The sequence below is a fragment of the Gopherus flavomarginatus genome, chromosome 2 (genome assembly GCF_025201925.1).
Source record: "Gopherus flavomarginatus isolate rGopFla2 chromosome 2, rGopFla2.mat.asm, whole genome shotgun sequence".
Classification (NCBI taxonomy): Eukaryota; Metazoa; Chordata; order Testudines; family Testudinidae; genus Gopherus; species Gopherus flavomarginatus.
The window spans coordinates 67,146,896-67,162,485 of record NC_066618.1 but is presented as its reverse complement, the minus strand read 5'-3'; the positions used below and the strand labels follow the sequence as shown (position 1 = coordinate 67,162,485).

The window sequence follows — 15,590 nt, the reverse complement described above, 5'->3', positions numbered from 1 at the left end:
GGCAGCATAAGAAGCACCAGAGAAGCCTGAAGTACACACTCATTTTTCAGAAGTTTACAAGAGAAACAAACACTACACCAGCAGGGGGCACTTCTTTCCAAAGTTTCATACACAAGGTTTTTGTTTAATGTTTGCTCAACATTTATAGAAATCTATTTGCTTTTTGAATATTAATTTATAAAATGTCAATTTTTACTGCCCACTTATCTGAATTTATGTATAGTGTGTTAGGAAAATCCTCAGAGGATATTTTATACAGCTGGATTTTTTTTTGTTTTTTTAAAAACATGACTGGCACTATGGTTTCTCTCCAGCTATGATCTTCGGCTGTAGCCTTTGACACTGTCCTCTTACATGGCATGAAAAATACAACTGGAACCAGAATGTAGGCTTGTAAACTTAAAATAAAAAAAAAAAAGCTCTATCTTTTCCCCCAAATGAGCTCTATTGTGCACCGGAAGCTGGCACCATACTTCCAAATAAGAAATATATGAAATTACAGAAAAAGTAATTTTCTGCTGGTGCAATAATCCATACACTACTATATTGAGCCATCTGACCTGGTACCCTGAGGTCACGGAGGCTAGGTATCAAAGACACAATATAAAGAAATTAGTGTTAGAAATTACTTCCTTTCAATAGTCCAACAGCAGTATCAAGCCCTTGAATCCCCTACCTCAGAACAGCAAATTGCTACAACAGAGCACACTAATTTGGATATTTGAGAAGCAGGAATAAAAGAAAGAGAAAAATCTTGTAGATTGAACCCAGAGCAAAATCTGAGGCACATCTGAGCACAGGTTTTCAATTTCTAGACACATACATATACATCTTGTTTAAACAGTGCAGAGGTATCCTGGAGGGTGTAGCACCAGGAGATGGTGCCAAAGACCCATCAGTCTGAGGTCAGCCGCGACCACTCCGGGAGGAAAGCACACAACCAGTTGGAGAAGGGAAGCTTTATTGTGGGTACATCCCTGATGTGAAGCGGTAGGTCTTCCCCAGGCATCCTATCAAAACTGCCGTTTCCCTGCCCGTTTGCTCTTGGAGGACCCAGGCTGGGGAGGGGGGGCAGACTGAGACTGCCTCTGTGGGCATTTCTTATAGTCCCGCAACTTTTTATAAGAGGACTTGTATTTAGAGTGGGTGGCCTGGGTGGGAGCCTGCTGTGGCTTGAACTTAGGTCTAGCTGGAGCCTTGCCATCAAACAGGAGGTCCTGCAAGGAGTTCTGAGCCTCACTGGACAGCCCAGATAGCCGGAGCCACAAAGCCCTTTTCATGAACACCACGGAGGCTGTGGACCGCGCGGCCTTGTCCGCTGCATCCGAAGCTGGCTGCAGGGTTTCCCCGGCAGCTGCTGTACCCTCCTCCATCAGAGCTTTGAACTCCTTCCTGCAATGCTCCTTGCAGTCCTCAAACGTGAGCAGAGAACCCCACAGATTGAACTCATACCAGCCCAGGAGAGCCTGATGGTTCTCCACCTGTAACTGGAAGCTCAAGGACTAATACATTTTTCTCCCAAATAAATCGAACCTCCTTGAATCTTTATTTTTTGGAGTAGGGGCTGGTTGGCCCTGCTGCTCCCTGTGGTTGACCGACTCGACCACCAGAGAGTTAGGAGCAGGGTGGGTGTATAATTATCCATGCCCCTTGGTGAGTACGAAATACTTGCGTTCTGCTTTCTTAGAGATGGGGGCAAGAAGGCTGGGGTTTGCCACAGGGCATTTGAAATTTTCGCCATCCCTTCGTGGAGTGGCAAGGCCATCCTGTCTAGTACTGAAGTGAACAGGATGTTAAAAAGGGAGTCGGAGGGCTTTTCTATCCCCTTTGCCTGAAGGTTGAGGTTTGATGCCACCCTTTTCAATAGTTTCTGGTGGGTTTTAGAGTCCTCCTGCAGGATGGAGGGAGGAGGGGCCATAATCGTCTCATCAGGGAGGGTAAGGAGACCGGCACCATACTTTGCTTGTCCACCAGCACCGGAGGATCCACCACCTGCTCGCCCTCTGGGCATAGTGCTGAAGATACACGTCCCACTGACTCCTTCCTTGGAGGCTGGGAGAGGGAGGCTGACAGCCATTCCGAGGCTCCGGCCACCGAGTGAGCCTCCACTGGGGGCTGCGTCAGGGGCCACAGTGCCTGCCACAGAGACCGGTGCCACTGCACCTGCTGTGGCACCGGTGGAGTAGGCTGTTTGGCCTGGCTAGCCTCAATGGACGACTATGAAGGGAGGCTGGGCTGACATACGACCTGCCACTGTCTCTGGACCGGGAGCAGTGGCAGTGCCAGGAGCGGTGCCAACCATGAGACTGTGATCCCGACATGGAGGAACAATATCGCTGGAAGCTGCTGCTCCGCAATGGCATGGCGACGGCGATCGATGCCTGGGGCTGTGAGAGCGGTGCCATGGCGAGGTCCTGCAGCAAGATGACGAACAGGAACAGAGTCAACGTTCGTGTCGCGACTGGCTACGATAGTCCCTCTGAGACGAGGACCTTCAGCGGAGTCTGCCTCGGTCCCATCGGTGTCTGCTCCTTGAGGCAGAGCAGTGCCTGGGAGTCTCTGTCAGTCTGAACCCAGCCAGGCAACCTGGTGGGGGTTGACGGCGACCTGCTTGGACTGCACACGGGACAGTCGCTGAACGGCAAACGGAATCGGGAACATTCCCTCGATTGTGACCGGTACCGAGTAGGGGGTAGGGACTGCGGAGATCCCAGCGGTGGCTTGCCTCTGGACTGCAGGGCCAACATTGGCAGTGATCCTGGTACCACCCACTTGCAGGGCCACTGGCGTGAGGGGCATCTGGACATCCGAGGAAGCCTGCTCCAAATGGGCCAGGTTACTCCACTTGATCTGAGTTGGAGGCCTAGAGGCCGATGGGGACTGAGGACTGCCCAGCATGGGTCAAGCCTCTCCCCCAGCCTTGCTCTGGTGCCATGGCAGAGGAGGCCTCCTCTTAGCCTTCTTGGTGTGGCCCATGGATGGGAAGCAGTGCCGACTGGTAGATGGCGCTGGGTGGCTACTGCACACTGACACCGCTTTACCCAGTGCTGACTTGGAGTGGCGCACTGGAGTCTGGGTCAAAGCTGACTGCATCAGGATGGCCTGGAGCCTAATCTCTCTCTCTCTCTCTCTCTCTCGGTCCGAGGCTTGAACGACTTGCAAATCTTGCAGCAAATCGCTGAGATGGGTTTCACCCAAACAGCGTAAACAGTCCGTGTGAGGATCACTCATTGGCATCGGTCACCTACAAGTGTCGCACATCTTAAAACCCGGGGCACGGGTGCACTAACTAAACTAAACTAAAAATACTAAGTACAGGTACTATACTACACTGAACGAACAAGAGTTCTGGGGAAGGGCTGTAGCAAAGCTGGAGCAGAGCAGTTCCGAAGCATCTTCACTGGTGGCAAGAAGGAACTGAGGGTGGGGGGAGCACGCAGTGCCCCTTATACCACACCATGGAGATGCCACTCCAGGGATTGCTAGGGGCGTTCCCCTACAGGTACTGCTAGGGGGAAACTTACAACACCGGTGTACGTGGCAAGCACATACCTATTGTGGAAGACACATGAGCAATCACTTGAAGAAGAAGCAGTCGCATTTCACAACTGACCAACACAGTTTCCATCGTTCATGCATCATCTGTGCCTGATCAGCATTATAAAGTGTTGACCAGTGAGGAGAGTGCAGAGAGAGGGAGCACTCAGGAACACCATGCCAATAGACAAAGATGGTGATTATCATAACCACCCAGCCTGGACCAATAAAAAAGGTCAGCTCTCTACTATAAGAGTGAGTTTGAGCCCTAACCTCCAACAGTAGGCAATAATGGTCGGATCTAAAAAGTTTGCAATCACCAATCCCAAACCAATCCTCCTCCCACAATTCAGAGTGACCACTATCATCTATTGAGCCAGAAACCATTCTGAACAGTTCCAAGGTTATTGTTTTAGCCATGAGATCCTTGAAGAATCATCACCTGCATGGATGCTAAAATCACTCAGGGCAATAAGCCTCAGTGACTCCAACACCAGGGTAGATAAGCAATTTGTTAACTCAATCAGGAAATCAGAACTGTAGTGGAGTAGCCTGTAAACTTAACTATTCCAGGATCCATACACAAGCTGGACAAACAAATTTAATTTTAGAGTCGGAGACTTCCTATGCTTAAACTCAAATTAAACCAACATAACCACTGCACTTCTGAACTGTCCTTCCTTCCGAAGTTCAGGTTTTAGGGAGTCTGTGCATTCCAACCCTTATGCCTTACACAAAAGAATAAATGGACACAAATCTGACATCAGGAATCATAACATTAAAAAAACAGTGGGAGAACACTTCAACCTCTCTAACCACGCAGTGACAGACTTGAAGCTGGCAATTTTACAACAAAAAAACTTCAAAAAACAGACTCCAAAGACAGACTGTTGAACTTGAATTGATATGCAAATTAGATACAATTAACTTAGGTTTGAACAGAGACCGGGAATGGTTGGGCCATTACACTAATTGAATCTATTTCCCCATGTTAGGTATCCTCACACCTTCTATGGGTCATCTCGTTTATCACTTCAAAAGTTTTTTTTTTTCTCCTGCTGATGATAGCTCATCTCAATTGATTGGCCTCTTACAGTTGGTATGGCTACCTCCACCTTTTCTTGTTCTCTGTATGTATAAATATTTTCTTGCTGTATGGTCCAGTCTATGCATCCAATGAAGTAGGCTGCAGCCCGCAAAAGCTTATGCTCAAATACATCTGTTAGTCTCTAAGGTACCACAAGTACTCCTGTTCTTTAGACTGTTAAAATACATTCTCCCATCCCCCTACCAAAACACTTATTGGAATATTTATAACATAGGGGGTCCATGATTTCCCCCCCTATGTTACAGCATATTCTCCGAAACACAGTATCAGAAGTTTATATTCAATACTTAGAACTAAATTAACCTCTCTCATTAAACTTATTCATTAACTTGTCTAATTATGCATAGTATCAGAGGGGTAGTCGTGTTAGTCTAGATCTGTAAAAGCAACAAAGAGTCTTGTGGCACCTTATAGACTAACAGATGTTTTGGAGCATGAGCTTTCGTGGGTGAATACCCACTTCGTCAGATGCATGTAGTGGAAATTTCCAGGGGCAGGTATATATAAGCAAGCAAGAAGCAGGCTAGACATAACGATATATGGCAATATACAAAAACCTGTAGGAGAACACTTCAACCTCCCTGGCCACACTATAGCAGATCTTAAGGTGGCCATCCTGCAGCAAAAAAACTTCAGGACCAGACTTCAAAGAGCAACTGCTGAGCTTCAGTTCATCTGCAATTTGACATCATCAGCTCAAGATTAAACAAAGACTGTGAATGGCTTGCCAACTACAAAACCAGTTTCTCCTCCCTTGGTTTTCACACCTCAGCTGCTAGAAGAGGGCCTCATCCTCCCTGACTGAACTAACCTCCTTATGTCTAGCCTGCTTCTTGCTTGCTTATATATACCTGCCCCTGGAAATTTCCACTACATGCATCCGACGAAGTGGGTATTCACCCACGAAAGCTCATGCTCCAAAACATCAGTTAGCCTATAAGGTGTCACAAGACTCTTTGCTGCTTTTAATTATGCATAGTTCTTTTAAATAATTTTAAAGCTTTACTACATTTTAATATCCTTGAAATTGAGATTCCTTTTTAGACCAGGATACTTTGGCCCAGAGTGATATTCAGTGTACAGCATATTGCAATAAAGTCCTATGCCACTGTGCAGGATAATTCTTCACAAAACTATTGGGAATCATGCATTTGGGAGATGAATATGCCATAAGATGGCAGATTGTCATTTCAAGTATATCATCTGCATTCAAGTCATAATGCACTGAAATGAGAAGACACCCTGAAGAGTTCTTTCCATTTAAGTACTCTCACAGAAATAACACCCCTAATTTCAATAACTGTTCTCTCTCCTTTACTTTATTCTATGAGAAATACACTCTAATTTAGCCATTAAAAAAGAGCTAAATGTTTAAAGTGAAAAGGGGTCAGGGAGGTAAGAGCCATTTATTCTCAAATCATAGAGATTAAATAGTGCTACTTTAATTGCATTACTGATCAAATCTTCCAATCTTTACTTATCAAAACCCTCATCTGGGGTCAATGGAAGCTTTAACTGAGTAAGGACTACAGGTTTTGGCCTTACGTGTATAACAAAAAGGTACAATAATACACATATTCCAGATGACAGAGAATCCTTCATGTGTGGCAAGATTAACAACTGCTTTGGACTTGATTCTCTGGGGCACTATCTCCCCGGTGTCAGTGATCATGGGAGTGGCTCATGGGTAGGACAGGGAAGGGAGAGTCACAGCAGAGTGGAGCTGCATTATGACTAATATTGTATCTCAGTGGCATAGGATCCTTCATGGACCTTGCATCTGGGGAATTTAGGGCTGCTCCTCTGCATCCCTAACTTACACCAGTGTTAGGCAGCCCTAAATAAGGGAACAGGTTTACATGTCCCTCCAATCCATGGACAGAGTGGAGAATGAAGACTTTAGATTCAGCAATGTAAGTGTGCTCATTTCTGGCAATGAAGACAATTTCTCTAAAAGTTTAGCCAGATATCTTTTGCACTTAGAATTATGCCCAATGATTTTATAATCATTTCCAGTCTACTATCCATAAAAACAACTCTCAGTTCAATTCAACCCCAAGAGAGAAGCCTAGTAAGATGTGAAGGTTCAGAAAAAGGAGGAGTTAATCTTTAGATTAGTTCATGTTATGGCTGGATTACCACTATGAGCTAACCACAAACTGCATCTCAGAGACTCATCAATGCAACAGGTTAGACAAGATCGTAAGCCCCTTTAAAACAAAACAGAAAAGTCTTGTGTAGTATCTCAGCAGTTGGCTAATGTAAAGTTCTCACCTCAAACAAATCATTTTAAACACCTATTTAGAAACCTTATGTTCACAAGACCTAGAGAGACCGAGTGTCCTTCTAAACATAATAAATGAAGAAATGGAGAGCGCATTTTACAAGTGATTCCCTAAGTAGCTTAACCTTGAAAAAAACATAACTACAATATTACAATTCTAGCAAGTGATTGAGTCTACTTATCTCTTTTTATTATAATTGAACTGTTACCTACTTGTCAGTCAGTCAATGAGGTATCAAAATATCCACTCTTGGTTTTGCTAAAAGAATTATTTCATGATACTGTCAGACTATTTAAATTAGTACTAGTAGTATTTTAGTAACATCTAACGGCCACAATTGGGAATCAGTGTCCCATTTTACACAGTCACTGTACACACATTTAATTAAAAGATGGTCCCTGCCCCAAAGATCTTATGGTCAAAGTAACAGTTTACAGTCTAAGCCAGGGATCGGCAACCTTTGGCACACCGCCCACGCCACTTTCTGCAGCCTCCATTGGCCTGGAGCAGCAAATCGTGGCCAGTGGGAGCCACAATTGGCTGAACATGTGGACCCGGCAGGTAAACAAAATGGGTTAGCCCGCTAGGGTGCTTACCCTGGCGGGTCACGGGTCAAAGGTTGCCGATCCCTGGTCTAAACAATCCTGCCTAGGTAACGAAATGTTCAGTTTTATATGTTTCGGTGTGACCACTGGTCCTGGGAGTTCCACAATGAAGTCTAGGGTGATGGTGAACCAAGGCAAAGCTGGAGTCTCCAGAGGGACTAATGTGCCATGGGGTCTAGTCTGGGGCATCTGGATACATGCACAGCACTCACAGGAGTCTTATGTAAACTTGGACTTTGACCCGCATGTGGGGCTACCAGAAAAAAATAAAGGGCAACCATGCAGGAGGTGTTAAGGCAGCCAAAGTAACCCATCAATGGAGTGTTGTGGCACAGTTCTAGCACCTTCAGTTGGGGGCATCCCAGGGGAACATATATGGAAAGGATGTTATCTTGTCCCCCACGGAGTGAGGCATATTAGCCCCTAATGGTGTTGACTTGGTTCCTTGGGTGAATGGGTCTTCTTTTGAGGTAGACTGGATGTGGGAGACCAGTTCTTAATTAATTGTGGCACTGACAAAATTAGTAGGCTTGAAGAGCTAGAGGGGCTTGAAGGTAGGTACCTTGTTTTCCTGGTAGTAAATTCCCCCTTTCGTGATGGGAGTATCAGCTTTCTCACTTTGGTTTCCCAGGCGGTAGGTGATAGTAAACTCGAACTGAGACAGAAACAAGGCCCACTTTCATTGCCTCTGGTTCAAAGTTCAGGTCTTGCAGCAGTACATGAGGTTCTTCTAGTCAGTAAAAACCTGTACTGGGTGCCAAGATTCCTCAAAGTGGTGACATCATTCTTTAAAAAGCAATTTTGATTGCAAGCAGCTCCTTCCCCAGTATTTCATAGTTCATTACTATGGGGGTGAATTTCCAAGCATAGTAGAAACATGTATAGAACTGTCTGGGGTCCAAGTTGCTGCGAGAGTACCACCCCGAGAGCCACACTGAGGCATGTGCCAGAATCAGAGACGTGGTGAATGCAGTATTGAGGTGGTCAAAAGCATGCTGGATATCAGGAGACCAACTGAAACAAATGGCTTTATGAAGGAGGGAAGTCGAGGGGTGTAGGGGAGGGCTGTTTGTTGGAGAAGTTGGCAATGAATTGCTTATAAACATTTGCAAAATTCATGAAAACCTGAAGTCCTTGGACGGTCCAGGGTGCTGTCTAGTTACAGATGGCCTCTACCTTCAGTAGGTCCATCTGGACAAAAGGATGGCAAGAGGAATGTTCACTGTCTTTCTCTCACCCTACAACTTACACATCCAGAGGGTCAAGATAAGCCAAACATCCAAAATACCACCCCAGGTGGCAGAGTTAAAACTCCACTGCTGGGAATCTTTATTATGTATTAACTAGCACTGTAAATTAATCACAGTTAATGCATGTGATTCACTCAAAACATATTAGCGCTTTTAAAAAAATATGAGCATTAATCGCACATGTCTGGAGACAGGACTCGGTGGTGGCCATGTGGGGAAGGAGACACATCCAGCCATAGGGGTAAGAGAGGAGGGCCACCGCCCAGGGGAACCCGCTCACCTCCTGCTGCCCTGCTCCACTGCTGCTCCTGCCTCCCCCTCTTACCCCAAGGAGCCGCCCCTGGCCAAGCTGCTCCGGACTGGGAGCCTGCCTCTCGTCTGCTGTGCAGAGTAGGGGTAGAGGTAGGCTGATGTCGAGGTGTCCACCTCCCCATGCCTGTACACCTGGTCGCCACTGAATTGGATGAACCTGTCTGCTGCTGGCTCAGGAATGAGTGCTGCTGCCAGCAGCTGCTCCTGGCTGAAAATGCATTCAGGCTCCTGAGTGCTTTGCTTAAAGAGACAGCACTCCTGCCCCCCAACACATACACCCCCCCAAACCAAAATCTGAAATGGCATCTTGGACTGAGCCAGGAGCAGCCAGAGGAGGAGCCAGGCTGTTGGCTTCGGTAAGATGCAATCCTTGTGCAACAGTACAGAGCCTGCCTTGAGCTGCAGGCCAAGTGCCAGGCACCACAAGCTGCAGCAGCACAGAAGTAAGCAATTAACACCCAAAATATTGAAATAAATGGTATTCTAATATTGTTTAACAGCGTGATTAAAACTGTGATTAATCACAGCTACTTTTTTAATCTCACAATTAATTGTGATAATTTTTTTAATCATTTGACAGCTCTAGTATTGATTATTAATGATGATGATGATATTATTTTGTTCCCTTAGAATCCTAGGTCTCACATTTCAGCTGAGAAAAAGACATTTCTGTAAGAGAAAAAAAGACCCTCTCCCTTTCATTATCATACAAGATTAGAGAGGAAACTGTTTTTTCTAGAAACCATATTTTTTGCTTGCTTTAGACACAACCCAGCTGGAATTCAGAACAATGAACATAGCAATTAGCTGACATTTCTCTACATAATAATACAGGTTAGAGCTCTAAGGCCTTGTCTACACTAGGGAAATTTCAGACAAATTTCTCACTGTTGCTAACACTGGTTCAGCTGAACCAGTGTTAACAATATTGAAAGCCCTAATGTAGCTAAGCCCACTAACCCATACACTGTTATCAGCACTGTGTCAATAAGTCTTGCTCTGAGCAGAACAGTAAAAGCTAACTAAACTTTAGTGGCTTTAAATATGTAGCCTACTACAGAATATAATATATTTCAAGACTCATTGCAAGACACCTCCTCTCCCATCTCCCTCTTCCCAAAAAAAGAGAGAGAGGGAAAAGAAAGAAAACTAACAAACTCACGGTTTACCCATAGTTACTGAAAATGTCCCCAAGTCAAACACTGTCAGCATTCATCCTGTAATTCATTACTTTATTAACACTAAAATATTTTTGAAAAAAGACTCACTTAAATTAAAAACATGTTGAAATGGCATTTTCAAACTGAATGCTATTAAAAATAATATTCTGGTCTAAAAACAAAAAGTGGCATACCTTGCTTTAACTCTTTGCTGCAAATGTGTCATTTTCAACCACCGTTTCAGTAGAATAATCCCAGAAAGCCACTACATACATTGACTTTCTATCATAAAAGAATACACTTCTTTATTGTATATCTTTATACTTGCAAACACCAGCACACTCTTTTAGAAACTCACTCCAGCTGAACATTGCTTTTAAAGTAAACTTTTTATTTGTAAAGGATGCCCATCATTAAAATATTGTGGAAAGAATCTAGAAAAAACAAGGATACTGACATTAATCTAATGTTACTGGAAAGACAGGATATTCGCAGTACTCACACTGCCTGTGGTTATTAATTAGAAATCACTAGATATCCCAACTCTCAACAGTTCAGCACGTATCTCACTGGAGTGATGACCTGTTTTTGCTGACACGATTCTTATGCAGGTGGTAGTGGGAAAAGAGTGTAATTAGGAAAGCTCAAAGATACAGAGCCATAAATTACTTTACAGTCCTGTCTTAACTTTTACACAGACTGTTTACATACTGCAGGTGCAATGGGTAGGGGAGAGGCTGCAGTCCTGGCAAGAGAGAGGAGAGCCAGAGACCACTGACCAGGACTATAAGGAGAATGATGAGTCCTTGGCCTCGGAGGAACCCCTCTGCTGAACAGTTCCTGCCTGTGGAGGGCTCCCAAACACCTGGCTGGTGAGTGAGAGAGCTGGGACCATGACAGTGTAGCTGCAGAGAACTCCCTGCATGGCCCCGCGGCAGGTGACACTGGATCCCTGCAGGTGCCAGGTGCAGGAGGGAGGCTGCAGTCTTAGTAGGGCAGAGCAGAGATCCCCGGCCAGGACTTAAGGACAAAGATGTATACTAGAATTTATGAGACATTGTGATGTGCGCCTCACCTGTCAAAAGGCGCCATCAGCCACCAAAGCAAGGCACCATGTTTGAGACAGTATGCTATTGCAGAGTTCTTGATAGGCCTGTTTGTCTACACATTTACTCCACTAGCAATATTCTTTTAACTGCTATGCTTCTTGATTAAGTTGTATTTCTTCAAACTATAACTGAGTAGTGAGTGTAGATAAGGCAGAAGTGGGGAGTGAGTGATACTCTTCCATGCCTATTACCCATGGCTTTTTTGAAGATATGATTCTGAATGACTAAGAACTGATTATCTGGATTTTCACTTAATAAAAATCTTAATGGGCTCTCCTTCTGAAAACTGCTACAGCCCTTGAGCACTAGCTATCATCAGTTTTGTGTGGGAAAATAAGAGAAAAGTTTTGTTAAAGCATTGGAGTCTCAAAGGGTTACCATGTTGGTGTCTTTCTTGAGCAGCATTTTTGACAGGGACAGAGTGAGAGAGACTTTAACCACACTAGCATTTTGCTTGTCCCTTTTATGATCTTGTACGCTCAGCTTACACCCTCAGCTGAGAGCGCATGAAGAGTTTCCTTCTTGTGCCAAAATTTTGCCCTATTCAAATAACTGCTAGTTGGCATCTATGAGAGAAAGTGTAAAGGTTGGTCTTATGATTGGGCTGAGAATCAGGAGATTTGCATACAATTTCTGGGTCTGGTGCAGACTTTTTATGTGATCTTGGGAAAGTCATTTGATCTGTGCCTCAGTACAACGCTTCCATGCACCACAGAAGTGTTGTGAGGATAAATGTTTTAATGTTTGAGAGGCACTCAGATACTACACTGATATTGGCTATTTAAAAAGACAATAGCATGGGGAAGGAGGGCAAAGCAGATAATTAAGACTTTTGGGAATATCACACTGATAAATTTCTATGCATTTCTTCTTATATATTCAGGGGGTTTTAACATCACAGAGCTTGTATATTTTTAATTGCATTTGATTACTGTATAAAATTTATATAGAGAAGAACTCAGTATTATTAGTAATATTTATTATTGTAACTATATGTATTGTAGGAGCTTGCAGCCACTTTGTCCTTGACATGTTAGAAGCCAAAACCAACCCCATTTTTACTGATTTATTGGAGAAATCAATATATACTTACAATATCCTATTTTTAAAATTACCAAGACACAGTACGAAAGGAAGGAGTATTACCACATTCAAAAGATAACTAGATAAACTAGGAGAGATGAATGCCATTAAAAAAAAAAAAGGCAGACAAGTATGAAAATGTTGATTAAGCAGTCTTTTTCAGCTCCATAGATTTCTTACATTCTACAAACTTTAAAGTTTCCATGACATGCCAGAACAAAAGTTGCTCTCAGCATATAGTAAAGATCCCCAATATGAATACACTACTGACAATTCATCAGATTTAACAAGATACAGCAAAAGAAGGACTGACCTCCTGAGGACAAATGATTCTCTTGGGACGTGGTGCCTCCTGTTGTAACTGATACACTGTCAAATATAAAAAAGCAATAATAATTAGAGGACTGCAATATGCACAAACTTTCATTCAGATATTTTTAGCCAGATGCTTCCGAGAAAATGCAAATAAATATAAAAAAGTGTGGGATACAGAGACATTTTTAGAATGCATGCAAGTCAAGTCATTTATATGGAAATTAGTCATGGAATTGTACACTGGCAACATTTATTTATTTTTTTATTCATATAATCCCAATTTAGTTTTGTATTGTTGCTGGCACTGTGTATTTCCATTCTTTGCTTGCAAGACTAGATATAACAAATCCTTCTGAATGTTTCAAGATAAAACTCCTCTGCTGCGTATAGTATTACTGAAGAGCTCAATAGTAGAATTTTTAAATAAAATTCCAGTGTCTTTGACTTGGCTAGGAAAGAACTGCAATGAACTACCAAGAAAGTTCACTAGAATCTTATCAATGCATACTGAAGACATGTGTGATAACTATTTATGAATGAATGAATGAATGAATGAATGAAGACCCCTAGTGCTTCCACATGCTAACTTTTCCCCACTTTTCTTTTCCTTTTAGTGTGCTACCTAAGACCTTCAAATATATTTCAAATCAACTCTGCTCATCCTAAGGGTTCCCAAAGTCAAATTAATTCTGAGGGTTCTAAGGCAAGGGACAGCAACTGAGTGAACTCTGGGTCTCACCTCTCCCATCGTTCCTTATAGATGACCCCTACTACTCTCCCTTCACGTATTCAAGGAGGCGCTTTCCTTCCTCTTTCTATTCCACAAGTAGTGAATGTGGGTTGACACATGATGACGGCAAGCAATTACAATGCAAATAGAGTGCCTCTCTTCTCGGCTTTAGTAAAAATCCCAAAGCTTGGCTTGCTCCCTTGAAGAGAAGCCCTCTGTATGTAGACCTCTATACACATGTAGAGGGGAGATGGGCATCCCATCTCTATGGTATTGTGATCCCTAGTCCAAGATCCCAATGAGCTGTGGATCAGCAAGATGGCATGTTGTGGGAAGAAAACAAGTGATGGGGAACTCCCTCAGCCTTGGAAAACTGTGGAGTTTCTACTGAAAAGCTAATATGGATGGTGGTTGTATTACCTCTTCTTCAGAGCCCCTTTGTGCCATAGATCACCCTTTAAAAGAAGGGATAAAGAGAGCTGTGAAAACTTGGGAAGTGTGGAAGTACTGGACTTTCACACAGACACCTCCACCACTTGTAAGTCCTCTGACTTCTTTGCTAGGCTTTGGGAACATGCAAGTTTTGGGTGTTATGCCCCCTGCAAGTTTTGAAGCAAGGGATGAAAAACCCTATCCCCTCCCTGGTTGGGAAATCACATGGAAAATGAAAATAGAGAACCCTTCGGGATTTCCTGTCTCTTATATAGGTTTTTATGCACAGGGGTATAATCTGGCCATAAATATATACACAATATTATGAATTAGTATATGGACCTTCCTGAATCAGTATTGCCAGCTCCCATAATTTTTTTACAAGTCTCATGATAAATGGCATTTTTCCCAGCTCCCTAAGTCATGTGAATAAGTGAGGATTTCAGCTTTCATTTAAAAAGAAAAATGCTATTTTGCAACCAACATGGTTACACAATAGAACATGAAAAACTGTGGCCACCAGCATACCCTAAAGACTTAATACTAAACAAAACTACAAAGAACCTAAAATGTATCTTCCAAAAAAATCTCATGATTTTGAACATTTGGAGTTGGAGATACTGCTGATTCAGCAAGCTACTTGTTCCTAACTATTCAGATCTATGCAAACAGTCTCATTAACTTTATTTGGAACTATTCAAGTGCTGGAAGTTAGGCACATGTGCAAATTCCTTCTTGAATCAAGGCCTTATGAGAGTTTAAGAAGCATGTTTAAAAATAGCATGGCATTTAACTTGATATGGGATAACACTGTTGAGCACTAAATACAATCAATATTCAAATATAAAACCTTTAAGTATCAAAAAATAGGATGTTGACCTTGCTGGAATAAGTCAAGTTTGAATATATGTCTTTATTTAATACCTATTATTATTTACTTTGATTGCGCTGGCACCCACAGTGGGCTAAGCACTTTACTTTCCAAACAAAGAGGCCATGGTCCTAAAAAGAACAGAAGAATATACAGTCTAAAAAGACAAAAGACGATTGAGGCATGTAGATGTAGGCAAGAGGGAACTAATAGTTATTTTTCTCTGGTGGAAAAGGAAGAGGGAGGCGGGGATGGGGAGGAATTAGGAAAGTAAAATATTATAAGAACATGGAAATTTTTTTACTATTTCAAAATGGGGAGGGGGGGGGGATTTTTTTCCAGAACTTTTCATTTCAAGTTTTTTCCAATGATCAAAATTTTGTCAAACACAAATTTAGTCTTGGATAAAATTCCATTTGTCAACTCCAAAAAAAAAAAAATCTGTCAAAAAAAAAAAAAAATCAGCCATACTAACAAAGTAAATAAATGAAAATTTATAACATGACCTAGAAAGCTTGTTTTTTGTCCCTATTGTGGAAGAAGTGGGTCTTCTGGAAATATTTAAATGATGATAAATATTTAAATATTTAATGATAGTTAAAATTCACTTAGAAAAGTTAGATGCCTTCAAGTCACCAGGGCCTGATGAAATGAATCCTAGAATACTCAAGGAGTTAATAGAGGAGGTATCTGAGCCTCTAGCTATTATCTTTGGAAAGTCATGGGAGACGGGAGAGATTCCAGAAGACTGGAAAAGGGCAAATATAGCGCCCATCTATAAAAAGGGAAATAA

At 42.8% G+C, this 15,590-nt stretch overlaps 1 protein-coding gene across 1 annotated transcript in view; it reads right to left on the bottom strand.

Annotated features, from left to right (window-relative positions):
* CHN2 (chimerin 2) overlaps positions 1–15,590 on the bottom strand; it is a 205,788-nt gene that overhangs the window by 102,534 nt on the left and 87,664 nt on the right. The window contains exon 3 of the mRNA XM_050938674.1: positions 12,763–12,818. Within this exon, the coding sequence (XP_050794631.1) occupies positions 12,763–12,818 (56 nt within the window). The remainder of the gene's footprint in view (positions 1–12,762; positions 12,819–15,590) is intronic.